This window comes from Leptinotarsa decemlineata, unplaced genomic scaffold (genome assembly GCF_025532065.1).
Source record: "Leptinotarsa decemlineata unplaced genomic scaffold, Ldec_3_MD MMD2_tig00000133_RagTag_RagTag, whole genome shotgun sequence".
In the NCBI taxonomy this organism is placed as follows: domain Eukaryota; kingdom Metazoa; phylum Arthropoda; class Insecta; order Coleoptera; family Chrysomelidae; genus Leptinotarsa; species Leptinotarsa decemlineata.
The window spans coordinates 1180445-1208236 of NW_027412542.1; the positions used below are offsets into that span (position 1 = coordinate 1180445).

General features: G+C 33.0%; 1 protein-coding gene across 3 annotated transcripts in view; it reads left to right on the forward strand.

The window, feature by feature from the left end:
• Positions 1–27792, forward strand: part of SPoCk (Secretory Pathway Calcium atpase) — an 88282-nt gene that overhangs the window by 17125 nt on the left and 43365 nt on the right. Inside the window, exon 1 of one of the 3 annotated variants that reach the window (XM_074172495.1) lies at positions 9311–9463. The exons of the other annotated variants lie outside the window; for them this stretch is intronic. Coding sequence (XP_074028596.1) covers positions 9413–9463 — 51 coding nt within the window. The 5' untranslated portion in view covers positions 9311–9412. Of the gene's footprint in view, positions 1–9310; positions 9464–27792 lie in introns of those variants that run through there. 3 annotated transcript variants of the gene reach the window in all.

Consider the following 27792-nt stretch of genomic DNA (forward strand, 5'->3'; position numbering starts at 1 on the left):
AAATTGAAAATAATTTTTTTTAATTTGGCAACGGTAATCTATTTTTTTGCCTATTAAGGATAACTTCACCAAAGGAAAAAAATGCCAGGGTTTTAGTTTAATAATTATAGGGATTTTTATATTAACTTTCTATTCAGAAAAAGTTATTAATTAACAAATTTATAATTAACGTTAATATTGGGATAAAAATTTTGTGACTGCGGATTATTGTTTATTGATGTATCTCAACATTACATGAATTTTTTCATTCCTTAATATTTACATTTAATATGTTTAAATAATTTTTTTTGTTTTTATGTCAGAGTGACGAAAGGCGAGCCAGACTACCCGCTTTTGGCTCTATTTTCAGGGCTCTGTAAAAATTATAAGTAATCGAGATACAGTTTCGGGAGTCGAGACTTTTTTTACGCAAATTCATTGATCTTTTCAAATCTTTTTTCAAATTTCCAAAATTTTGAAAATTTTCCGAGATATTAAGAAAAAAATAAAGCCCCATTTTTTTTTCACTTAATTGTTTATAACTTTTGTTATTTTTATCGGTGCGTTTTCGGACCTTTCCTTAAACTTTCTAGGTAAAAATACGAATCGAATGACACCTTGGTCGTAATTTTTGGACAGGGCTGAAAAATGTTACAAAAAAAAGTACATGTGAACTAGACTATTAAGCTTGTCGCTCACTTGTCCGGCACAGCACAGAACGGCGCTGTCCGTCGCTTCATGGCGACGGGTAGTAGCATCGCCCATTTGTTCAGCGACAACCAGCATATTGAAGGTGCTGTTTGTTCGATTTCGAGGAAAATAGTCACAAAAAAGAATGTTGTCGCTCCATCCCATTTATCAAAAAAGGGTAAATCTGGGAGAGTTTCATCATCTTTTCAACGATCTGAAAGAAGACGAGGAGGAATTTTTCCAGTATTTCCGATCGGATAGCTGGAATCCTTTTCGGTGGCAGACGGTCTTGGCTGTGCCGTGCCGGGCTAGTGGGCGCTGGTCTATTCATTTTCATTGTTCCAATCCTATCCGTATTTTGATGGCACGTGCCGTGCTGTGCTGTGCCGGACAAGTGGGCGATAAGCTTTATACAGTGTATGACAAAGATAGTATTAGAAAAAAAGGGGAATAAAAACTTTTGTTTTCAATTTAAAGTTTGTCGCTCACTTGTCCGGCACAGCACAGCACGGCGCTGTCCGTCACCTGATGGCGACGGGCAGTAGCATCGCCCACTTGTCCAGCTTCCTCGTCCATTTTCATAGGTACCTTCTGACACCGTGCTGTCAACTGATGGAATATACTATCAACAATTTTCAATTGAAGGTGATTCATTAGCAACGTCGCACTTGAAGTGACCAACAGATAATCCTTTTACCAACTCTGCAAAGGCGTACCAAAATGATATTGTTATTTACTTAAACACATAGGTAATTACGTGAAAATTGTTATAGTAGGTGGCGCTACCTGGTTTCAATGGTAAAACTGATTACATTTTCTTATTATGCCTAATCCAGTACTTCAAAAAAACAGAAAAATTTAAAAAATTATTATTATGTTCCTTTTATATAGAAAGAGAACTACAAAGCAAAGAAATAATTACCCATGTTATGCTTATGAAGTTTCAGAATCCATTGATTCGTCCGAAAAGGAATCCCCAGTCGCACTTATATCTATTATTATTTGGTCGAAAACAGTGTACCATCCCGTCCAATCTCCACATTTTCTCTTCTTCCTTGATCACTTGGGCTACATCATTAGCCCAATATTCTTTCCGAATCCGTTCCATTGCGAGTTCTAATAAACGTTGGACATCAGAAATTTCATATGTCACGTTTTCACGAGCTACGTAACCCTTAATTTGAGCCCAGATTAATTCTATCGGGTTTAACTAGCAATGGTAAGGAGGAAGTCTCAAAATGATGCCTTCAGCACGAGCTATTGTATGCACCACATGCTGGCGATATCTGTTGCGATGCTGTTTAATGACACTCAGAAGCTCGGCCTCAACCATGTCCTCGGAAAATGGAATTCATTTTTGTCCTTACCAACTCTGCATGTCTGCTTTTCTGGTGGTCATAGTTGGCAGCTGTTCTACTAATCGGCTGTGATAAGAAGCGTTATCCATTACTATTTCTGAATTTGGCTCGACTCGTGAAAGAAGGGATCCAAACCATCCTTCAAAACGTTGAGCGTCCATGTCTTCGTGATAATCCCCGTTTTTTTAGTTGAAAAAAATTAGTGCACCATCGTCTAAAAAGCCACTCTCGCTATCTATATGGGCGACAATTAGTCGTTGCCCTTTACCCGTTGGTCCGCGCAACCCTATTGATAAACCGTCCACAAATGCTTGACGATAACTAATTAAATTAGTATCTTGCCAGATCTTAGATACTGTGTGACCAGCATTCACTCACGTTTCGTCCAGATAATAAATATTTTTGTGACCAGAACGCATTTCTCTAATAGAGCGAAGATATCTCCGTCGCCATGAGACTATATCTTCTCTTTCTATTAAGACAGATTTACGGGATCGTTTGGCATATATAAATTTTAAATCTTCTTTTATTATTTTCCTTAACTTCTCTTTGCTCATTTTTGGAATGAGATCATTATCCATTACCTTTGTCCTAATGAATTCGAGGGTTGGCGCTTTATTCTCAAAAAAGACAGAATGAATGGTATAGCCATCGGTATAGCGTACAAAATTTTTCTGGTACTCGTCCAATTCAATTTTTTTTTTCTACCACGACAATGTACTGCTGGAGCTTGCACAAGCCCAGTCACCTATTTTTCACGTACAATGCGTTTAATTGTCGACACGGATATTCCCGTTAAAATGAACATTGGGCTACAGCTTCCACTGTACGGTGTGTATTTTTAAAATTTTCGTACACTCTACAGACAATCTGTTTTTCTTCTAACGACATAAACTTCTGCTTTCTTTGTACATCACTTGGACCTGCTACGGCATCCATCTTAATACTTTAAAAATAATAAAATTCAATCATATTATTCAGCTATTTGTCAGTTGTTTACTTACCTCAAAAAATATTTTAAAGTTGATGTATTTTGAACAAAACACTTTATTGTGAGATTATCACTAGAACAGATTAACAAATCCGCAACACGTGTTTCGCTGCACAGTAGCTTTTTCAAGCGTGTTCACTAACAAACTGAATTCTACATACATTATGATTTATACATACTTTTTGAAATATTACTATCTACCTAGAAACTAATAATATTCTAGGAACTAATTAATGACAGTTATACCTTTAATGACTAGGTCAACTAATTATCTCACAATAAAGTAAGTGTGAATGTGATGAAAATCTATGATAATGTATTTTGAAAAACAAGTATCGGCCAACTCTATCTTCTATTTTAAAATTAATAAATATAACAGTCTATTTAATAAATATAATAAAATATATTTAATAAATACAAAACAAAGTCACCTTCACAAGAAACAGAACACACCACGCCTATGCAGATTAGGACGCTCGATAATGAAGAAACCGAATGACTAGTTATGGCATTTTATGGACGCAAATATAATAGACCTGCGAAGTGTTGATCAGTTTACCGATGTTTCAAAGTATTTAACGAAATGGTTCACCTATTCGCTCGTACATCCTATCGATATGCGGAAACTATCTTGTTACGGGGAGCAAATTTTATGGAATCATCTTATTTTTCAATTATTTACAATGGCGATGCATAGACAATAAAAAGAATTTAGTTCTAACATTTAACATTGTTGCCGTTAGCTCTCAGTTCAGTTTGTATGAGTTACCTTCATTTGAAAATTGTTATACTGTAGCAAACTATCTTGTTACGGGGAGCAAATTTTATGGAATCATCTTATTTTTCAATTATTTACAATGGCGATGCATAGACAATAAAAAGAATTTAGTTCTAACATTTAACATTGTTGCCGTTAGCTCTCAGTTCAGTTTGTATGAGTTACCTTCATTTGAAAATTGTTATACTGTAGCAAAACAGTGAGACAGAAACTTCCCAGGCACGTTTGGACAAGTTGATGCTGGCAAGCGCTGGCTGACGACGCGCTCACTTGGCCAGTCCGTCACAGCACGTACCGTTATTTGCCGGACAGGATCGGGGAACTGGAATCCCTTCCGGTGGAACAAACTGATAACATATTTCTACACATCTACTGCACATCTTGAGGGAGGGGTTTCTCACCGGCCATGACTCAGTTTGGCAGCTGTACCTATAAATAAATAAATGAAATAATCAAGAGAAAGAGTCAATTTACAAATGTATATCTCTCAGCCTTTTTTTTTAAACAGTTACCTAATTTATCAAAGTACAACAGGATGAAAGACCAATTTGTAAATTGATTTGATTTACTCAATTTTGAAGCTGTTTTTGGTATTCTTATTCACTGTTTACTATAACGTGATATGAAAAGTAATTGTACTATTAACCATTTCATTGGGAGTAATTTTGATCGTGATTGGAATGTTTTTTGTGAACAAGTCTATGAGACTTGATTTTGCCTCGTAATTCCTTGTGATAAAATATCTCAAACATTAATTTATAGAATAATTTGAATATAACGAATCTTATATAGATGATACTCAAGATGAAAGACACATAGCCATGCATGCATAGTACTAATTAGTACTATGTTGCTGTATCGATGCTGTTCCAATGTTTTGACAGAATCAGAATCAACGAACTTAGGCGTGCGCAGCGTTATAGAACAGGGTTTTCAAAAAATTGTTCTACAGCGCCATCTAGTGGCGAGTTACAGAAAAACTGATAGCCTAAAAACCTTCTCTATGAAAAATTACTTATACATGTCAAGTTTCATCTCGATCGGTTGAGCGATGTATCACTTACCAACCAACCAACAAACATCCATTTTTATATATTCAAACCACCGAATGTGTGTCAATTCGTTTAACTCCAGCCTATTTCATTAGATGTCGCCACATATAATTTTTGCGGTTCTATTTGAAATTGACCGTATTCGAGAAGGGCTAGCGGGTTCAATATTTTGAATAGAAGCTCTAATGAATGAAATGGTTCAAATATGACAATAACATTGACGCTTGTGACGAGAATCGTGAATACCACCATTTATTCGAATATGGTCAATTAGCTTCGTTATTTTTATACTCAATCTCAAAATGTTTAGTATTTAGTCAGCATCTATCATTATTCGGCCTTTCAAAATTGAATATCGATATCGACTATCTCTCCAACGAGACGAATTGAAAACGAAGGGAATCGAAAACAAGAAAAACTGGAGTTTTTCGATAACTCGCCAAAAAAAAACAATAAATTAAAACAATCAAAATATGTTTCCAATAACACGGGAGATATTCCCGCGTATCCAAAAACTTGGAATATTAATATGTTTTTCAAAAATTACGAAACGGCTGATAAAATCTTATTCTTGTTAAAATATGTCAATACTTCTTATTGCACATCTGCACCAGAATGAAAAACTATTATCACGAATGATATATTCATAAATACAAAATATATGAATTCATATCGAACCGAGTATATATTTATTATTCCGCTAATTATTTACATATAAAATTTCACGCTTCATAAAAACATGATTTCCATATGTTATTTTTCACTCAAGTTATTTCCATAAAGTATCAAAAACAACGAAATCATAAAGAATACCTATACATATAATATTCATAAGAATGTATGATTAAATGGAAATTATTTTTCGACAAATATTCACATCAGGCCTTATCATATTGACAGTACAGGCAAATAATTAAAATTTGGAAAAAAATGAACAACATAACATTCAAACAGACACAACTCTTGAAACAGTATTATATATTCACTTCTGAACATGTTCTGTACTAATATTCCTTATTTCACCTCTTCTGTTTTAAAAATCTGTTTTAAAATCTGTTTTTCCGTTAATCAGCTGTCGCTCCCATACGAACGACAACTCTCAGAAGTTGAGAAACTTGTGCGAGCTAAGGATTAACGAGGTCTTACCTTTTAACGTGTGATTCCTAACACGTTTATATTTTGTTGTCGAAAAACTATATTTTTTTAATTCTTGCATAGATGTTGATTTTTCCAAATCTATATTATTATAGCTGCATTCTTTAATTGATTTGCACTTTATTTTGTTCCATTCCAATTTTCTCTCTGAGCTGTAGTCTACTAGGGCCATCCAGTATAATCCACACCAGAGCGTGCAGAGAAAATACTGCATGCTTGAAACCATGCTTGAAACCATGGTTTAATCAAGATTTAAACCAACTGGTTTTTTTTTAAGAAAAAAAACCGTTTTTTTAATTGTTTTTTTTTCTCTATGTTGTTGATATTATTCTAATAATGAAAACTACAGCTCGAAAAACTACAAATAAAAACTTGATATTAAAATTTTCAAATTATTATATTTTAAATTATTCTATCAATTGAAAGAACTGTAATTTTAAACTAGTAATATTTAAATTTTTCTTCATTTTGTTATCTTTTTAATACATTATCTTTGTTATTTTGAATATTATTATGTTTGAAGATGTTTTTTTTAATTAATTTTTTGTGTGTGTAAATAAAAATAAAAATCGTCTTAATAATTTTTTTCATTGTTTATTACTATTATTTTATAAAATAATTTATTGATTTTTAAAGTATTTAAACTTATGATACTTTGTATCAAATAAACCTGGTTTTAACCAAATAATAATGATTATTATTATTATATAACTATAATTATATAACTATAACACTCTTACGGTACTGACGAGACACCGGTGTTGCCCTACGCTCCGGGGGATACTGAATTGGTTGTGGGGAACGAGAAGTGCCGTATTTATTGGAACTATTCGTTCCCCACCCTCAGGCTCATACAAGCTAATAAGCCTGATGTGGTCCTTCTCGACCACCAGTGCAAAACGATATTTGTCGTGGAGTTTTCAGCTCCTGGCGAGACGAATATAGTCAGAAAAGAGGAGGAAAAACGGATAAAATATCGAGATTTTCTCTTCGAACTCCACAGACTCTATCCAGATCACGCTGTCAAGATGGTTGTTCTGATTATTGGAGTCCTTGGTGGAATGATGTCATCTCTACTCTCGAATCTCAAAATCATACCGGTTTACCGCACTAAGGCAGAAATCTTAGCCGCACAGATGCAGAAGGCTGTCATTCTTGGCTCACTGCACTTGCTCAGGGCACATGATTCTCGGACCCAATGATAACTTACCCGACGGTGTGGGGAGTGGTCATTGGTTGATAATGCTGGCGCTCCCTCCCGAATGTACCGGGGCTTCGGGGATAGGGCCTGGCCAGCGCACACTACGGTGAAAAAAACAAATAAAAAAAAATTATATAATAATTATATAATAATAATTATATAATAAACGTAGTTTAAACAAAGAAACTTTTTTTTTTGTTTTTTGAAAAAAACCTTGGTTTTTGCCAACCCTGCTAAACTGTAATGAAATTTTATGCGAAATTGATATGTATTCTAATAGTTGTACTCACGAACAATCACAGAAACAGTACCTAAATGAAACTGTTTGTTGTTGCGGGTTTTTTTGGCCGTCGTATGTTGAAATTTCTTTCTGATATTTTTCCGGTGCGACTGGCTGTCCTTGTGATCTCTTACAATATTGGAGGTAAACTGAAGATCCCAGCTACTCGCGCCGGCGAAACGTCAGGAAAAAAATCCATAAAAGACAACCTAAATTTTTTAATATTTTTGTCAATATTGCGCCGCCCGTAGGTTCTTTAATGAGTGGCTTAGTTAATAACACAACTCAAAAACACTGCTAATTTGATTTCAATATCACATTTCATTGGATTACTTCACTTTTTTGCTTGTTTTTGCTGTCGTGTCTGTCGCTAAACTAACTAACCTCTTGTAAAGAGGTAGAAGTCTCCAAAAGTTTTCATGCCTTTTGTTATCTCTTCTATTCCAATTCATTTTTGCTATCACAATATAAACACGATAGGTAGACAGGCTTTCTGTTGATTATTGTTAGGGTTGTACTTGCCTACTCACCCAGTTGTAATAATGATATCTCTTCAGAATCTCCCGGAGAATAGTACTAATCGATTTCGAAATATTGAAAAATGCGGTCAAACATTCAATTGGTCCCAGAATCTAAGAAATTGCCGAAGACTCGCGTTTGTATAGCTATCTCTCTTCGATATACCGAATGCAGGCTACTAAAACAAGAGATCTCGCTGATTACAACCAAACGTTAACTGCTTCTCACATGTAGAATAAAATGTTCCTATATAAAAGTAGGTATACTCGTATATAATGATTCGGCCCCCAAATGTTTTAACGCCTCATGATTCCAATTTGGACTCCATGTTCTTAATGAAATGCAAAAACGCCAGAATTTTGAGTAGCCTAAGCATAAGGCAACTATTCCGTAAACAATGCCCCTAAACAAGAAAAAAGCATACTATGTTTCACTGTTTGCCTTGTATCGAAAATATAAGCAGTTTTTATGAAGAAAATTATTATTTCGAACATTAATTTTTTCCCAAGTTTGTCAAATTTCCACAGGTTAGCAACTTTCTCTCTGACGAAGGCACCATTCAAAACTCGAAATTTGGCACAAATATTTGACATATTTGGAAACAATGTAAAATATTATGCAAATGTCATGAAAATGTATCTGGTTTCGCTTGAATCAACCTCAATACAATCTTATAATTTTGTAATAGCTAATTCTGCTTTAGACACATCTGAAATATGGAAATTCATTTTGAAGAAATCCATCATTGTGTCAAAGCTATTTTCGGGTTTTTCAGCCTGGTCTGCAGGTTTTATGTCTGACGTTTTGTCTATTACTGCGGTAGTGATTCTCAACGCAGATACGTTGAGAACTACTCGTGCACTTCGACCGTTAAACCATCGCATTTGATGATGTATACCGCAGGCGAAACGTCAGACATAAAAACCTGCAGACCACGGCCAAAAAACCTGAAAATTGCTTTGACACATTTATCTCTGACCGTGAAAGTTTAAATTCTTCGAGAAACTCCATTGTTGTTATTGACTGAATGAGTTCAAACGGTTTAATTATTATTCCATATCAGTTGTGCAAGTTAGCATATGTAAAAATAACGCAGTTTTATCGAAACTATTTGGAATAATTTTTGTATTTTTATTGAAACTATCTATCGAAAAGAACCTCGAGAATAGCAATTTCGTTAAATAAGGTTAATTCGATGTTTGAAAAAATACGGGCGACGATAATTATTCCTTTAACGTTATTGAAGATTTTTATTTGATGTAATAATGAAAACCAGCCATGCCTGAATATTTCCCCTTCCACAGCGAATTCAGGTAAATTATCGGTATCTGTTGGATTGTATTGTGCACCGCGGCAAAGTAAATCAAGTGTTCAATCCGTTCTGTGAAAATATAGTGACAGTTCATGTTATGATCGGGTGCAAAAAAATTTTACCTTGTTGGAAAACTGTTGAAGCCGAGGTAAGGATTCATAATCAAAATCAAGCTTCTCAGATGTATCGTCAGGATAAGTAAATTGAAACGGCGAAAATTAGATCATTATTATGTATTACACCTTTTAAATATGACGGGTACTTCCTTAATGAACAATGAAAATTGATTGATTGATGAAAGGTGAATATACGAATGATCTTCGTCGTTATTGAATTCCACATGTCCAACCAATCCGAATACAATTTTTTTTTGTAGGCTTCAGCCTTAGTCTATCTGACCAGGGCTGAAGCCTTCAAAAACGGTAAAAAGTGAAAAAAAAAACAATAGTAGGATGGAACCCATTAGAAAAGGAGGGGAATATGATAACAATGAAAGGAAATATAAATCAGGGGCGATCTAAGTTTGGGAAGTGGGAGGGGGTGAGTTTTTAAGGGTAAAAATGGGTTATCTCGATTTCCGGCAAAACTACAAGTCCTATGGAAAAAAGTTAAATGGCAAAGTTGTAGATAATAAAAAGATCTACAACTTTTGTATTCACAATTTCATCACATAACGTCAAAATTTATATGAGAAATTCAAATAACCAAGTTTTTGGTTTTTTATTTTTATCTGCGTAATGTTTTTCTACATAGCCCAAATATTTATACGACATGATCTCTTCCACCGTTTCATTTTTCTGTCAAATTACTTTGTGCACTAAAAATTCACTATGCCGTCAGAATGCGTTGGTCTATTCACTCTCACAAATAACTCGTAGACTTGAGATTTTACATTTTTCCTGAGTAATTGAAGTGGACATTTCAATAAATAGCTCATAATTATACATAATCAAAAAAAAAATCGAATTCGAGTTTTTTGCATTTTCTGAGAACATTTACTATAGCAATGTATATTTTTTACACCATCAAAAAGTAGAGATTTCAACAAACAAAAAGCACACCGACTTTTTTAAAAAAGCTAATATTTTGACGCGAGAATTTTCGATTGAAAATTAGGGTTCTTTTTTTATATTAAGTCAAAATAAGGTGAAAAAATAAATATTTTGAATCAAATAAATTACAGTTTATTCGGGACATAAAAAGGTAAGTTTTCACCAAATTTCGTAGATTTTTTTTTAATAAAAATAAAATACCAAAAAACTTGGTTATTTGAATTTTTCACATAAATTTTCAAGTTATGTGAAAAAATTGTAATTACAACATTTAACTTTTTTCCACAAGACTTGTAGTTTTGCCGGAAATCGAGATACACCATTTTTACCCTTGAAAACTCACCCCCTCCCACTTCCCGAACTTAGATCGCCCCTAATTTATTTTTCCTTTCATTGTTATCATATTCCCCTCCTTTTCTAATGAGTTTCATCCTACTATTATTTTTTTGGTTTCAAAAATGATCGACCCTGATCTAAGAAGAAATATAGGAAAATTCATTCAACAAAATGCAAGTTATACAAATAGTTTTTTCGATTGTGAAAACTTAGTATTCTTGTCAATACCGTAAGAGTGCCGCAGATGGTAATATAGCACTCTAAGGGCCGCGTTATGTCGATGGATATAGGCCGAGATCGCATATGCTGGACATGCTGATAGCAAGTGCATTAGGGTCTCGGGCGCCTCGCGGCAGGCCGGTATTATTATTAATAATTCGAAGCCCAATTCATGAAATTTTGCCATTGGTTTGAATGACTAATAACGCTATATAATAAATATTCACTGTTGATGGTATCTCCATTTTCAAGATAGTCGAAGAACAATACACCACGCACATCCCAAAATACCGAGGCTTATGACCTTTCCAGCCGATTGTTGTGCTTTCGGTTGTTTTGGACAAGGTTCGCCAGTTGCTCTCCACTCAAATGACGATCGTTTTGAGTTTTGATTCCCGAGTAAAGTGATGAATCCATGTTTCATCCAGTGTCACATATCGACGCAAAAATTCCGGTTTGTTATGTTTGAACTTGGCCAAACACTGCTCACAATCATCAAGACGTTCTTGCTTTTGATCAACAGTGAGCTCGCGCAGCACTCACTTTGAACAGAGCATTCTCACAGTCTACTGCGTTCTGCATCATTGGTGTCTCTGCGACCACGTCGATATGTACTGGCTTAAATAAATCTTTAAAAAAGAGCGTTTTTAAGCAATAAAATGTTAGTTTCAAGAAACGATTTTTTTTTCAAAATGATTACTTGCATCGTTAATCACATTCTCTCAAAATTATCAATTATATCAAAAGCAATGCATTCGTTTATATCAATGTTTTAATAATAAGGGAAAATAGCGATTTATAATAGGGGAGCCCAAGCGGGGATTTCGGGATTTACTAAAGCGCGGCAGATTAATATACAGCGGGATACCTTGTACCCGGTTAAGTACCTCCACCAAATATGAGCCCCATATATAAGGCCGCCTTTGAGGGATAAAGGATAAGATTATTAACAAAAAATTGATCATCAGAAATTCTCGAGCGCGTCAGATTAAGGTAGGGTGAGTTAATTACCTGCTAAAAAGTGTTCCCTCTCTGAATTTTGGCATTCCATGACGCCATCACAGCTGATCACAGAGACTCGTTCGTGATGAAGATGATGACTAATTAATCAATTAATTGATGGATGTAGCCGTTACTACGTGGTAGGAAATCATAATGAAGAAAAGAGAAATTAAACTTTCTATGTTTTTTACCACTTTTATTTGTAACTAACGTTACTGCAGTTTCGTCCTACAAGGACATTTTCAAACTTATATATTGTATAAGTTTGAAAGTTTCATTTCTTTTTTCTTCATTAATTAATCAATTGATTATAAAAAATTAATTTTTTTTGAGAATTTAAAAAAAATTATTTTCGTATAAATACAAGTATTCTACTTAAAAAACATACACTATTTATTTGCATGCTATTTCCTGAGATTTTCAATTAATTGAGTTCAATGAATTGAAAAAAATTAAAAAAAAATATTGTTTTTGTCAAATTAGGCGAGTCCCTCTAGATAATCGTCAGATTATGAGACAGCACGTCTAAAACATGAAGATGAATCATATATATCTTAATCTGACGCGCTTGAGTATTTCAAAATGGCGAATTTTTTTGCACATTATAATAATGGCCGCGAGTTTGCGTCAGATCGAAATCGTCAGATTATTGCTTTTTTTTGTTGCACTCAACACCCCCTTAGAAAATCTGATGCGCTCGATTAATTTTTTTTTTCTTTTCACTTTTAACCCTTACGTACAACCACCCACATCATGCAAACGATCAGATTAACATACCAACATTATTAAAAATACGTAGGACATTGATGCTATCAATATCTGACGCGCTCGAGTATGTCCATGCAACAGTATTTTTTTACATATTTAAAAATCTATAGCCGCTTCCCCCACCGATGAAAAGGTATATATTTTATAACATTTTTTTTTCTTATCATCTAAGGTTTGCAACCTAATATGTCTTAATGACGCTCGAGTAAATCCCCATTTTGCATCGTGGGCTCCCCTGCTATAAACAATAGAAATCAAAAATAAATAAAATATGTATGTAGCTTTCACAAATAAGCAGTCAAAGCAATCGGAATATTTAAAATAATTAATTTGTTCTGTGTTTTATTTATTCATGTTTTAATTTTTTTAACATATGAAACACAATATTACTATTGTGGTACCTTCCTCTCACATAAGATTAAAATTCAATATGTGTAGTTGTTGTTACTTTTCATTAATGTTTTATCTTAGGAATGATATATTTGATGTCCGGTATGATTCAAGAATGACGAATGTTTCACTTCTGTTATCACGGACAATCAAACAAATCGGTCGAATGAAACATGGACACCTGCAGAATAATTCATTTTCAAGGAATGTAATTTGTCGTTCACTAACGAAATTTACTAGTTTTTATTTACAGTGCTGCTATTTTCATGTTGAGGTCGGAAATTTTTCATACCTCCCTCGTATAGAAGAATATAACTGTGAAAACTAAGTTTTTGTACGACTGTCATTAAAAGGGATATTTTTAATGGTTGTCAAGAGTATTAAAAGATGATGTTTACAAAGTAGCGTGTGAAAAATATTTTTAACACTAGTGTTAAAAATATTTTTAACATGTTTTTTTTTACCAATTAGCAATAAACAAAATATAATTATTCAATTTTATTATGAACAATACAGATATAAATACAATTAAATTATGTTACAAATGTATGATATGCATTAATTACATTATTATTATTATTTATGAACACTAATGTGAAAAGTATAATTAGAACAACTGCTGATATTAATACCTCGCGATTTTGAAAAGCCTTGTAATATATTTAAACTAGCAACAATTTCATGGGCATTAACATTTAATTCTTGAAGTGAAGAGGGCGATGCTGTAACGCTGGAGCTAGCTGTTGGGATTATTATTTCAGCAATAGCTTTTTTATGAGAAATATATTGATCGATGTAACCCTCAGTTACTGGTGTATACTTCCACCCTCCATGCTTCTTAATTTCCGTAATATTTGCTCCTGATTCTGCTAGCAAAGAAGCAGAAGACCTTCTGAAACAGTGACCTGAATATTCCTTTGTTTCCGGGAGGTTCAGAAACTCAGGAATGGTGTTTATACCAACTGGGTTGGCACGGCATTTATAATTTGAGTATTTCAGAAAAAAACGTTGATGATTTGGAATTTGAACAATCCATGATTTTTCCATTGATTTAGTGTCTTCTATTATCGAATCGAATCGAAAATGAAAACGAGTAGCTGAAGACTCAGAGCTGGTCAAAAATGTTCTTAGTGTATTTGATACAGAAATATATAATAATTTAAAAATATTCAGATTAGGAAAATATGTCCCAAATAAGAATATTAAAGTTGTTTTAAAATCAGCTGATGATGCAAAATATATATTAAAAAACAAAACAAAAATTGTTGTACCAAGTATTAGAATTAGCATTGACCAGACAAAAGCACAACAAGATTACTTTAAATTCATCAAAGCTGAGCTACAGAAATTAATTGAAAATGGCGATAATAATAAAACAATTAAATTCATAAATAATAAACCAACTATAGTCGATAAACAATCCCAAAAAAAACTAATTGAAAAACCTAATATACCTTCGACTTCAGACATAATTTACCTAAACTCTCAAAGTATAATTAAAAATAGAGATGAAATCCAAGAAAGTGTAAGTTGCTATAAACCAAAATTAATACTACTCAGTGAAACAAGACAAACAGACGATATTGAAGTTAGTGAAATTAAAATTGAAAATTATAATCATGTACAATGCAACTCAACAAGTAGACATACAGGAGGTGTTATACTTTATGTGAAATACAGTTATACTTTCACACATTATAAAACATTTAAACTAAGAAATAATTTTTGGTGTAAAATATTAAAATTAATTTTATATCCGCAATATATCTGAAATAACCATTCGGTTATTTCAGTTAATTTCTGCAATGAAATCAAGGTTAATAAGAACGTCAAAAAATTTAGAAAAATCAATAAGGAAAATATAGACAGTATTAAAATTAACCTAATGATTCACAACATTAATTTAACTTCTGTTGACGTTGACACAATTTATAATGAAATTTGGAGACATGTGAAACTGTAATAAATAGAAATGCTTCTATTGAAATATGTAAGTACCAATCAAAGTTGCCATGCTTTGACTATAAGATATATGATTTAATCAAGAAGAGGGATAGAGCATATAACATTTTTAAATCGAGTCGCAACAACAATAAACAAGATAAATGGGAAACCTTTAAACTATTGAGAAATGATGTTGTCAATCTTTTAAAACAAAAAAAAGAAATATACTATTTTAACAATTCGGTTATTTCAGTTAATTTCTGCAATGAAATCAAGGTTAATAAGAACGTCAAAAAATTTTGAAAAATTAATGAGGAAAATATAGACAGTATTAAAATTAACCTAATGATTCACAACATTAATTTAACTTCTGTTGACGTTGACACAATTTATAATGAAATTTTGGAGACATGTGAAACTGTAATAAATAGAAATGCTTCTATTGAAATATGTAAGTACCAATCAAAGTTGCCATGCTTTGCATATAACATTTTTAAATCGAGTCGCAACAACAATAAACAAGATAAATGGGGAACCTTTGAAATATTGAGAAATGATGTCAATCTTTAAAAAAAAGAAATATACTATTTTAACAATATTGACAGATATAGACATAATCCCAAAGAAATGTGGAGAACTTTGAAGAGACTGGTTAAAAGTAATAGCCAAAATGTCTCGAATTGCAGATATGTTGAATTAAATGAGCATAATCGACTATTAACGAGTAACATAGAAATAGCGTGCGGTTTTAATAATTATTTTGTTCATAGTATTAATGATTATACAAAGTATTAGCATCACTGAAAGTTGGCACAATGTAAACAATAATTTATATTGTTAATTATAAAACTTCGAAATGCTCTCTATGAGAGATTTGCGGAAAATAGTTAGTAACCTAGACAATAAATTCTCCATATATGAAACGCTGAACTGTAAAATGATCAAAGAGGTCTTCGAAACCATCGGTCATATTATTCTAAATTTAATTAATACATCGCTATATACAGGAAAATACCATATACATTGAAAAGCAGTACTGTATTCCTATTCCAAAAATAGCAAACACCAATACCAATAAAGCCAGTGAACTTCGACCCATTAATACTTTGCCCCCAATTGAAAAAATTCTGGAAGTTGCTGTATATGATCAGTTATCACATCACGTCACTAAAAATTCAATTTTGATAGATAATCAATCGGGTTTCCGTAAAAACTTCTCATGTGAAACAGCATTACTGCTCACAATATCTAATATTAAAACTAACTTGGATAACCAGAAATATGTTTTTGCTGTATTTTTAGACTTGATTGATAGAGAAATTATGTTGTTGAAATTGGCTCAGTATGGGATTGATGAAAAGGTGTTAGAATGGTTCAGTGATTATTTAAAGAATAGAAAACAGAAAGTCCGTTTTGAAGATGCACTATCAAATGAAAAAGACATTGATGTATGTGTTCCCCAAAGTAGCGTTCTGGGCCCACTTCTTTTTGTTTTATATTTGAACTATATTGGACTTTTTATTAAATCTGACTTCATAAACCTATTTGCTGATGATACGTTGCTTATGTGTAGCGATATGAATTTAGATAGAGCTATTCATAAAATGAATAGGATTTTAGGAGCGGTAAATGCGTATTTATGCACTAACAAATTGAAGTTAAACGTAACAAAAACAAAAGCAATGCTATTCACCACGAAATATAAACACACTTCTTTAGATATCAACGATATAAACCTCAATATCAATAACGAAAAAATTGAAGTTGTGTCATCAGTCAAATACCTTGGTTTTCAACTGGATAATTTTTTTAATTTTGACAATCACTTTGAATATATACATAAGAAAATATCGAAAAAACTATATTTTTTCAGTAGAATAGCACAAAATTTGTCAATGCAGTCCAAAGTAACAGTTTACAATACCATTATTCAACCACACTTTGATTATTGTGCGTCATTATTATTTAACCTCTGTAAATTGAATGTGCTACAAAAACTACAAAATCGAGGGATGAGAGTAATCTTGAAAACAAATCGCCGTACTCTCATAAAAAATAAGCTTGATTGTTTGAATTGGTTATCAGTTGAAAGTAGACTCTACTATTTTACAATGACTCTAGTATACAAAATTGTAAATGGAATGGCACCAGAATATTTTAAAGGTTACATCAAATTCAATAAAAACATTCATAATTATAATACAATAAATTTCAATAATATACATATAAACAGACCGGCATTCGGAAGTACCATGAATTCGTTATTCGTTATTTTCCACGAGTTCAATGAATTACCGGAAGAAATTAAAAAAATATCCATTTTAAAAGAGCACTTGATGAATTTTAAAAAAAATAATAGAATACAAATTGTATAGTTATGTGGAATTATTTGGGACATTATTGGCTATCATTTATTGTTATTTCATTTATTGTTTTTAATTGTTCACTAGGGTATTTGTATCTGTAATGAAACCAAATATCACTGTTTTAATAATAATTTAATATATATATTTACCTATATTTCATTATCTATTTAAATGTTACTCGACATATGATACTGAAATCTTTATATGTATTGTTCATTGTCTGGCTACATGCTAGTTTAAATCTCAAATTGTTTAAATTTAAAAATTTTTACATACTTTTTTTTTATATTTCATTGTGCTAGTGTTATTATTACACTCATAGATATGTATATTAGGTTTCCTATTTCAATAAAGTTTATTATTATTATTAGAAATTAATAAATGGCACAGCTCTTCACGCCGGCAGGCTCCATATATTCCGAAAATAGTAGAACTTTTGTCATCAAATATTTTTCATCTGGCGCCTCATTTATAAACCTGTGGACTTGTTCAAACGTAAGAGTTTTTGATTTATTGGGCCTATAACTTTCATTTTTCCGCTTGAATAATGCTGTTACCTTGAAATATTTGCTAAATTTTCAACGAGCGCACTCAAATTTATCATTGAAAAACTTGCTCCACAAACCACAAAGTTCGATGTTTTCAAGTCTATACCAGCTAAGAAAATTGGAATAGGCGATGTAGTACTGCTGAGCCGATTTTTTTGGTACTAACGATTCAATTGAAGCTAATTTTGCACCCTCTTCAATATCGTCAGGAACACACAATTCCTCACTAATGTTCTTCATTGTGCAAGACCCTAAATACCAGTTAAAACCCTTTAAGTTGCAGAAGTCTGAGAACATTTCAACTGATTATTTACTAGTGCTTTCCAATGAACTGCAATTTACTAGCAATAAAATATTTATTTCATATTTTTTTTCTTCTGGTTATTTTTTTAGAGGTGGGAAATTATTATCCAAAAGAACTTTTAGTGGGACGACTATTTCTACAAGTTTACCTGGAGAATAATTTCCCATCTACATGAAATAGAAAACGTATTCTCATCTAAAGTTTTTTTTATTATAAAAGTATAAAATGTTTACCAAGTACTAAACTGAACCCTTATTTTTACATAAAGGTATGAAATAACTTTAGTAAGACTTATATAATAAAAGTAACGTACTAGACTAAGATGATCTAGGTACGACTTATGGAATGGGGTAAAACAATTTTCACACAACCCGGACATTGAGCAAATAATGTTGCCTCGGTTTTTTTGGCTTTGGTGCTACACCGAGCGCACCTTCTATAAGTCTGGGTCGTGAAAAACTGATACTTTGTGTAGATGTAAATGGCATATTTAATATTTCTGGAGAGGGAACTGGAACCAAATCTGAGTTGATTGTCTGAAATAAGAATGTTCAGATTCTTGTTTTTGTTTAGAGACACTAGGAAATTGCTGGTCTTGTTCTAACGTGAGAGTTGAACTTTTTATCGAGCTTCGTAGGCATATTGATTTGGAACTTATATTCATTGACTCTGGCATGTTATCTTCTCCATCCGAATCACCCTCACATTCAGAATCAATAGCCATATTAACACTGATAATATCTTTTTCATTCATCAGCTTTTCTAACTGCTCATCTGACAATTTTTTCGAATGCCACATATTGACTATATTATACGAGACGAAAATTGCACATTGACACTGCAACAAACACGCAAAATTAGATTATGCGTATAATTTCAGCCCAGCCGAGTATCAAATACGTAAAATTATGTGTTTTTTGCACAATTCATATATTCACGGGCATATATATCAAATATTACCTTCCTCAGTAATAATTCAACAGAAAAAAAACTGAATATAAAATGTACAAATTCAAACGTCGAATTATTTTTCCATAATTTCACGTACACTGTGGCTAAATATCAATACTATTTAAAACGAATACATTATAATTTGAGAGTATCAAATACTTATGTAACTCACTTACATTTTTTTGGTAATATTTTCTTCTACTATTAAAAAAAAGGCACAACACGAACAAAAACAAGGACAATAAAAACTTTCAAAAAATGTATGCTTTTTGATGAACTATTGGGATAATAATTTCCCACCTAATAGTTCAGCGCTCGAATGACGCTTCATACATTGGCGATTAGATGGCATCACACGCATTCTTATGTTTACGTGGAAAATATCTTGGGAAGATATTTTCCACGTAAACATTAACTGCCTGACTTAGATATGACGGGAAAATATTATACCACCCAACTAGCAATTTCGTATTTTATAATAGTTGCGGAAACGTTTCGAAGAAACAAATTATAAAACTGCATTTCTCCCAGAAATATTTTAAATGTGTTTATAAAACTGCTATAAATAGAAAATTGGCACCGTTTTATAAAACATTATAGTTATTATCAATATTTTGTAAGGCCTTTTACACACACTACAAAACAGTTTTATAAACATTCTGGCAGTTACTATAAAATTTGTCTAACACTCTTGAAAAGTAGTTTTGTAAACACTTCCCTAACTGCACTTTTGCAACATATTTAAGCGATACTTATAAAATAATCAGAAGACAATTTTGTAAGAGTTTTTTAGTAGTTCCAAGTAGGCGTTATAAAATATAATACAGCAGAAAACGATAACAATAAAATAAAAAAGTGTTAAAAATGTTTTTTTGAAGACGCAAGAAGTAATTTTGTGTTGGAGACTAGGAAAATATATAATAGATATGTCACCAACTGAAAACTAACAAATAGAAAGGTTGAAGCCATTTTAAAATTTCACTTCTGCACTCATAAAACTGTTAAAGACATTGTTTGTGTTTTGAAGATTGATATTTTTACTGCAAATGAAATTTTATTGACAAATATATAGCCTATAGTAAACCTTAAAGGGTTAAACACCAGCAAGAACTTCAAATGTGAGCTGCAAACAATCCTGTTTGTTGGTAACCAGGTGATTCGGCGTCACCTGACACGGCCACTTCACAGCAAATGCGATAACATGAAAATAGTTAACTGACAAGAGATGTCAAGATGTGTTTTTATAGAAATATTAAATTTATCTATTTCAATATGAAAACTGGACAGTTGTACAAAAAACGTCATATAATATTTGTGTTGAAAGTAAGTTTTACTTCGTTCGTGAAATTGCTCAACTCGCTACGCACGTTTCGCAAACTTTCGCACACCTTACTTTTAACACTCATATCATGATGCTGGTGGGTCGGTAGCCAGGCGGTTCGACGTGGGTGCTTTGTTCACTCACTCGAATTGACTGCCGTGTTGGTCGGTGGTTCAAGCCCCAGTTTGAACAATCTATTTTCACTTACTATCGTCCAACCCGTGTTAGGAATCACACGTTAAAAGGTAAAACCTCGTTAATCCTTAGCTCGCATAAGTTTCGACTTCTGATGGTTGTCGTTCGTAGGGGTGCGACAGCTGGTTAACGGAAAAACAGATTTTAAACAGATACCCTTCTGGATATGGCATCGTCTTAGAAAAAGTTTATATCCAGGTAATGAAATATGAATCAATAACATTGACTATATGCAAACTAACTGTCATCAGATCATTTCAGAATTGTCCATTGAGTTGTCTTCACGCCCCAGTTTTAAGTCATTCAAATCTGAAAGTTAAGTTTTGTACACATTACTCTTTACATATCTCCATAAAAAGAAATCTAATGATGAAAGATCAGGTGATCGCGCTAGCCATTCAATCGATCCTCGCCTCCCTATCCACCGATTGGGAAATGTATCGAGATATTGCCGAACATTAACTGGGTAATGTGGTGGTGCTCCATCCTGCTGAAACCATATGGTATTCACTGGCACTTGAGGTATTCCTGGATCAGGATATAAATTTGCTAAACTTGGAATGACATCATGTTGAACTAGTGCCAAATAATTATCGACAATTCAAGTTGCTCTCAATGAAAATGGGACCAATTATATGGTTTCCTACAATACTTGCCCAAACATCAACCTTTTGAGGGGATCGCGTGTCTTCTTCTCTCATCCAGTGAGGATTTTCCGTTGACCAGTAGCGGCAATTTTGCCGATTAGCATGACCGTTAAGAGACAAAGTACACTCATCAGAAAATATAACGTCTTCTAATTGGATGGTATTGTCATCCAACATGTCCATCATTTGCTCAGAAAAATAATTTCTTTCATCAAAATCATCTTCCATGAGCTCCTGAGTAGGTATCATTTTATAGGGATGCATTTTATTTTCTTTCAATATGTTTACTATCGATGTATGGCTAACATTGAATGAAGTGGATGTATGTGGGTTTTCCTCAAACTCAAGCATCACATCTAATTTGAGTCCATCACTCATTGCATTGGCAGCTGCTTTTTTTATCTGCCCCACAGGACCAAGCTCGCGAAACTGCTTCTCTATTTTGCTTATTGTTCCTTGAGATATGGGGGGTAAATTAGGAAATTTCTCATGAAATAGGCGAGCTACTTCCTGTTGTATTCGGGTTTTATCTCCGTAAACAATCATTTGTAAAACTGTTATTTTATGCATTTCCGTTAATCTAACCATTTGTCAGACTTGAAGTTAACGAACTTTGAACTTAAATCAAAATACTGACAACTAATGTTGTAGCATACAAAACAAGTTGACAAGGTGTTTTAAACTAACGTTGCCACGTAAATGATTTACAGTTTTTCAAAGGATACCATCTAAAAAGAACATTGATATGGTTTTTGCTTACTTTCTTATTATCAATACCTCAACATGAAATAAGTTTTGAGTATATTGCAATAAGTTGAGTGTATTTTATCGAATATCGGTAACCATATGATTTGGAATGATTTTATCCTAATTGTTGCAATAAACTTGAGAATGAAGAGTTTTCAAATGATATATCACAAGCCTATACTTTCCATTTAAAACATTGGGGGTTGTACCTGTTATTCGACGGGGGTTGAAGGTAGGGGTAGTATTTTTTCGTTGAAGTATGTCAAATTGTAATTTAAATTTGACGTGTTTTGGGAGATTTTGTTAAAATATGTACCGTAACCGAAATAATGAATTTATTTCATTTGGCTTTTACACATTGTATACACACAAAAAAACAGTAAGAAGTACAATAATGAACTCAGTATGACATTTCGAAACCCTGCTATCTGTAATAAAAACACTGTGAAACTTATAGACTAGATAAATTATCTTCAGACGTCTTATTTTTGAAGGAGTGTGTTGGATTCAACATAAAATATTACAAAAACGATAAATAGAAAAAAAACGGTGTTTATGATACATATACTGTCTGTAACCTTCTTCTACTGGTCAAATCAATTAACATTCAAATTTATAATAAAATCAACAAAAACAAAGTGACCAGCATCTTTTATTCAATAATTATCTGTCTTGTTCAAATATGTACACACCTTACAAGTTCTTTGAGTCTTTGTTTTGGTGATCTTAAACTGTTATTCGTATATTCGACCTTGACATTTCTTACTGTACGGCGTGGATAAGAATGATGGAATAAATTCAGTTCTAAGAATTGTACAACAAATATGCAGAAAGTTGCCTTTCTTATGTCACCTTCTACATTTTTTCAAATGGGGTTTCACGAAACTCTTCGAAAAGTATTTCAATTCATGAATAGTAGCATCTTATTATTGAAATGTTTATTGAATCTAGAACTTCAAATTTTTGAGATATAGATGAACAAAGATACATTTTATACACGAACTCTATCATAATGAAGAGTTCGTCATATAATATTTGAACAATCGGGGTTTTACAATAACTTATAGGCGAATTAGTAATAAGGGACCCAAAAAGACTTTTCTTGAGACGGAGACGAACCGTCTGATTAAAACTCTGTAAATGCCATCTTGTACGACTTGAAAGTGACACGAGAAAGGGTTTTTTAATCATCCTCCAATATTGTAATGTAAAGACGACCTTTGTTTGAGGAATACCGGATTATTAGAGCCCATTCCACAGTGTTAGCCAGGTCATCATTGATGATGGGGTTAAATTGAGTGCTTCACATTTGTTCTCACAGAGACCAGCAAATCTAAATAGATTATTTTCGATTATATATTGTGAGATTTTCACTGCATAGTTCATAAACAATAGGTTTCACATCTGGGTTCCATACGAGTACAATATTCTCCACTACTCTATTAGAATGTTAGAATTAAAAAAATACTTACTAAAACACTCCGTAAAAGATTCAATCTTCACAAACTTTATTTTCAAAAATATGTGTTCGCTATCACAGTAGGAACTGTGATATCGACTACACAGTAAAAATAAAAATCTCAAAATGAAGAACATTATCTCGATTTAAAGAAATCTTGCTCTCCTATATTCATGAAGAAATATTTTTTTAAACTGAGAAACATATTCTCTCAAGTTGAATTTGAATAATTATTTCAAATGGACTGACGTGCAAATCATAAATATTATCCTGAAAAAGCATGTGATAAACGAAACGTAATAGAGAACTAAATTTTCTTTGCTAATCTTTGCTTAAATATCATATTCCAACCGCACACTTTTGAGAGATCATACAGTTATACAAATAACATAAATAAATATTCAACAAGAAAACATATAAAAAAGGACATATTCTTGACAAACTGTAAATTAATAAATAAAATGAAATCGAAGCCTATAAACAACATTACAACTCAGCCAAGAAAATGAATTAATTTATTAGTAATTTTACACAAATGAAGTTTTTAAATCTAGATGCCATTCTGGTAAATAACATTAAAAAAATCACTTTCGTCGATCAAGTTCTGCATTCTGCTTTTGTTTATCCACAATTTTATTGCCGCAACATCACTTGGATTCTGAAACGGAAGAAGAAATCAGCACAGCATCCTTAGCCACTATTTCAAATATATAGAAAGGTAAAAATATGAAAACAGCAGCCACTTAATCAAAAAAAAATTTTTTTTTCAATAAAAATGTGTGAAAAATTACGAAGCATTGGTATAATTTTCGCAAAATGAAGGCAAAATTAAGAGTTGCCGTCAAAGTTTACCACTTTATCTTCGGTACTCCGTATACAACGCGGTACTTACTGATATAGCGGAGTTTTATCCAATTATAATACTTACCCATGAAAATATCTTTCAACTGTGCAAGAACCCAGTCTTGTAAAATCTGTTCCATTATGGTAGATACAAAATAATCGGAAAGAAATTGCACTGCCTACAGACACATAAAACACTTCCTCCTCAAAATCACAACACACCAGCATCACTTTCCAACGTATACTGGCGCGTACGCAATGCTTACAACGGAATTCCCCGCTCCCCTCTCACTTGAGAGGGTCATAGAAAGACCAGAACACCACAGGTTTTTTCAAAATGATATGAACGAAATACTTCTTTAAAAGAAACCCTGTTCATTCTATACAAAATTCCTGTTATTTTCAGTCGATCATAATATAGTTTTGTATGTAGATTCACAAAACTCTTGTTATAAACGAATAAAATTATTTGAAGGGATACAGTATTAAATTCAAATAAATACTATGTGTTCAGATCAAGTTGATATTGCTCTCCATTTGAAACAGTTCATTTTTCCCTTCAAATAGGTGGTGGATTTTGAGATGATAATATATTTTCTTGATTCAAAATAGTTCATCTTCGCAATGATATAATCAAACGAATGATGTCGTTGAAAGGCCAAGAAATTTGATTTCTTTGTTGAAAAAAGCAACCTATGATCTTCTTTTAAAGAAATACTTTTTACTGTGTATGACTGCTTGTCAATCCCAACGGGTCTAGATCCTTCTGGTCGGTAGCTAAAGCTGTTACTTTACAAAATCCACAATTCCACCACTAACACAAGCAGATGGTTCAATTGCAACCAGCCATAGAAACAGCAAATCTACTAGCTGAACAATTTGCGTCCCACTCCACAGTCAATTTTCTGCGAAAGGCACCATCCACTATTCCCAGACTAGAAACCACAATGCCGGAAAATACTTTTCGACAGCGTCTAGTTAGGCGATTTGAACGAACTCAATATCAACAAGGCGTCTGGTTCTGATGTAGTGCCCGTATTCGTTCTTAAAAAACTCTTCCAAATAACTATAGACCAGTCGCTTTGCTATCAGTGATATAAAAATCATGGAGAAAGCCATAAACCACCATATTCTGAAATATTTGGAAGGTTTCTTGAGCGATCATTAATATGGCTTTCGGTAACAAAGATCAACAGGAGACCTGCTGCCTTCACCGGCAGCAGGAAGTTGAATATCTTAATGAGGATCTAGAAGTAATTTCGAATTGGGGTGAAAGTAACCAGGTTTTAATTTAATTAATTTTTTATTTATATATACTTTATTGTCCACAGAAAAAATATTGTTGACAAAGTTAGTGAATAAATTTAAAAGAATACATAAATTTCCTATGAATATAAAAATATAGATAAAATATAATCTAAACTTAAGTATAAAAACACTGAATAAAAAACCACAAACAATGGTTGAAACATACATACACATAAAACATGATAAGTTAAAAATGATCGGTATAGAACTCAGTCAAACTGTAATATGGTCAAAATTTCTATAATCATTTTTCTGTACTGATTGGTATCAATATTTATCTCTTTAGTGTAACTCAGCAGATGGTTATACATCTTCACACCATTGTAAAATAAAGAGTCCTTGACCAGAGAGTTGCAAGGGATAGGTAATTTTAAATTTTTTTGCACGCTCTGACGAGTTGTATAGCGATGGGTGGTAACCTCAAGTTTCACAAGATGTTTCTTAATTAAACACACTGTTTCCAGAATAAAAAGAGCTACAACCATCAACATTTTCTTGAACAGTCACGAGGTTTAGTTTTGTACAAGTATCGTATAGCTTTTTTCTGTAATACAAATTAAGGCTAAGCACACCCCAAAAAGGTATACCGTACCTTAAGTGAGACTCTACTAAAGCGTGATATGCTGTTTTTGCAGTATAAACTCCCAGTTCTCTAGCAATACCTCTCACTGCATAACAGCCGATGGAAATTTTACTTTTCATATTTCTGATGTGAGCGGTAAATTTCAGTCCACCGTCTATATACAGTCCCAAAAATTTAGTACACTCTCTGTTCTCAATGATACCGCTCGCTACAGATAAATTCTGAAGTGAACATTTGAAAGTCATATTTGTTTTCGAAATATTAAGGGAGAATAGATTGGAATCACACCAAGACTTGATTTTTTGTATATCATGAGCTGTTGTCTCATTCAGTATATCTATACCTTTACTATACCACAATATAGTGGTGTCTTCAGTGAAAAGAGTGAATGTTCCAGATATATTTATGTTCATCAAATCGTTAATATACAACAGGAACAATGTGGGACCGAGAAGCGATCCCTGTGGTACACTAGTATTTATTTCAATACTGTTTGAACATTTAATCGTTTTCACAATCTGACTGCGACCATTGAGATACGACTCAAACCACCGTAGTGTTATCCCTCTACATCCAAAGATATTCAGCTTTCGTAGCAGTATTTTATGATCAACGCAGTCAAACTCTTTTGTAAGTTCACAAAATACTGCTGCAGCAGCATCTCCATCATTCATATTGGAATACACTTCAAACAGAAAAGAGAATATCGCATCATGTGTGCTCTTGTTGCTCTGGAATCCAAATTGATTTTGCTTTATAATGTTATGGCGAAGGAGAAATTCATTGAGTCTTTTCTCAAGTAGTTTTTTAATTATTTTTGCAATAGTAGGAATGAGAGATATTGGTCGATAATTTGAAGGATCATCTACAGAGTTACCTTCATATAAAGGAATCACTATCAACAATTTTAGAAAGGATGGAAACCTGTCATTTCTAAATGAAATGCCACCAAAACCCAGGCATCGGGTTTCTCCAAAAAGAAAAAAGTTTCCGAACCGGATATAATAATGTCAGGTCAGATAATTCCGCTTTCTACTTTGATAAGGGTTAAAATGGATACCAATATGTCTTGGCACAATCATGTCGCTGGAATTGCAAAGGTTGCTTCTCAAGAGCTTGGAACACTGTTCCGTACCAGAAAACTGTATACACCTCAGCAACTTTTGATGATTTATGACGGTCAGATCAGACCTTCTTTGGAGTATTGTTCTCATGTATGGAGCTCCGCCCCCAAACATACCCTGAAGCTGCTGGATTCGATCCAGAAAAGATCCATCCGTCTGATAGATCTATAGATAATCCCCCGAGAAGTGTTCAAGTGACTTGGCACTTTTGATACCACCAAGAGCGGTACATATCAGAAATACGCGACAGACTGTGGTTGCTCATCGTTTGGAGGTTCAACTCAGTACACCTCGAACTTCATTGTTTAAGAACTCTTTCATTTGGAGAACGGCGTTTATGTGGAATAAACTTCCTGAGAACGTTTTTTCC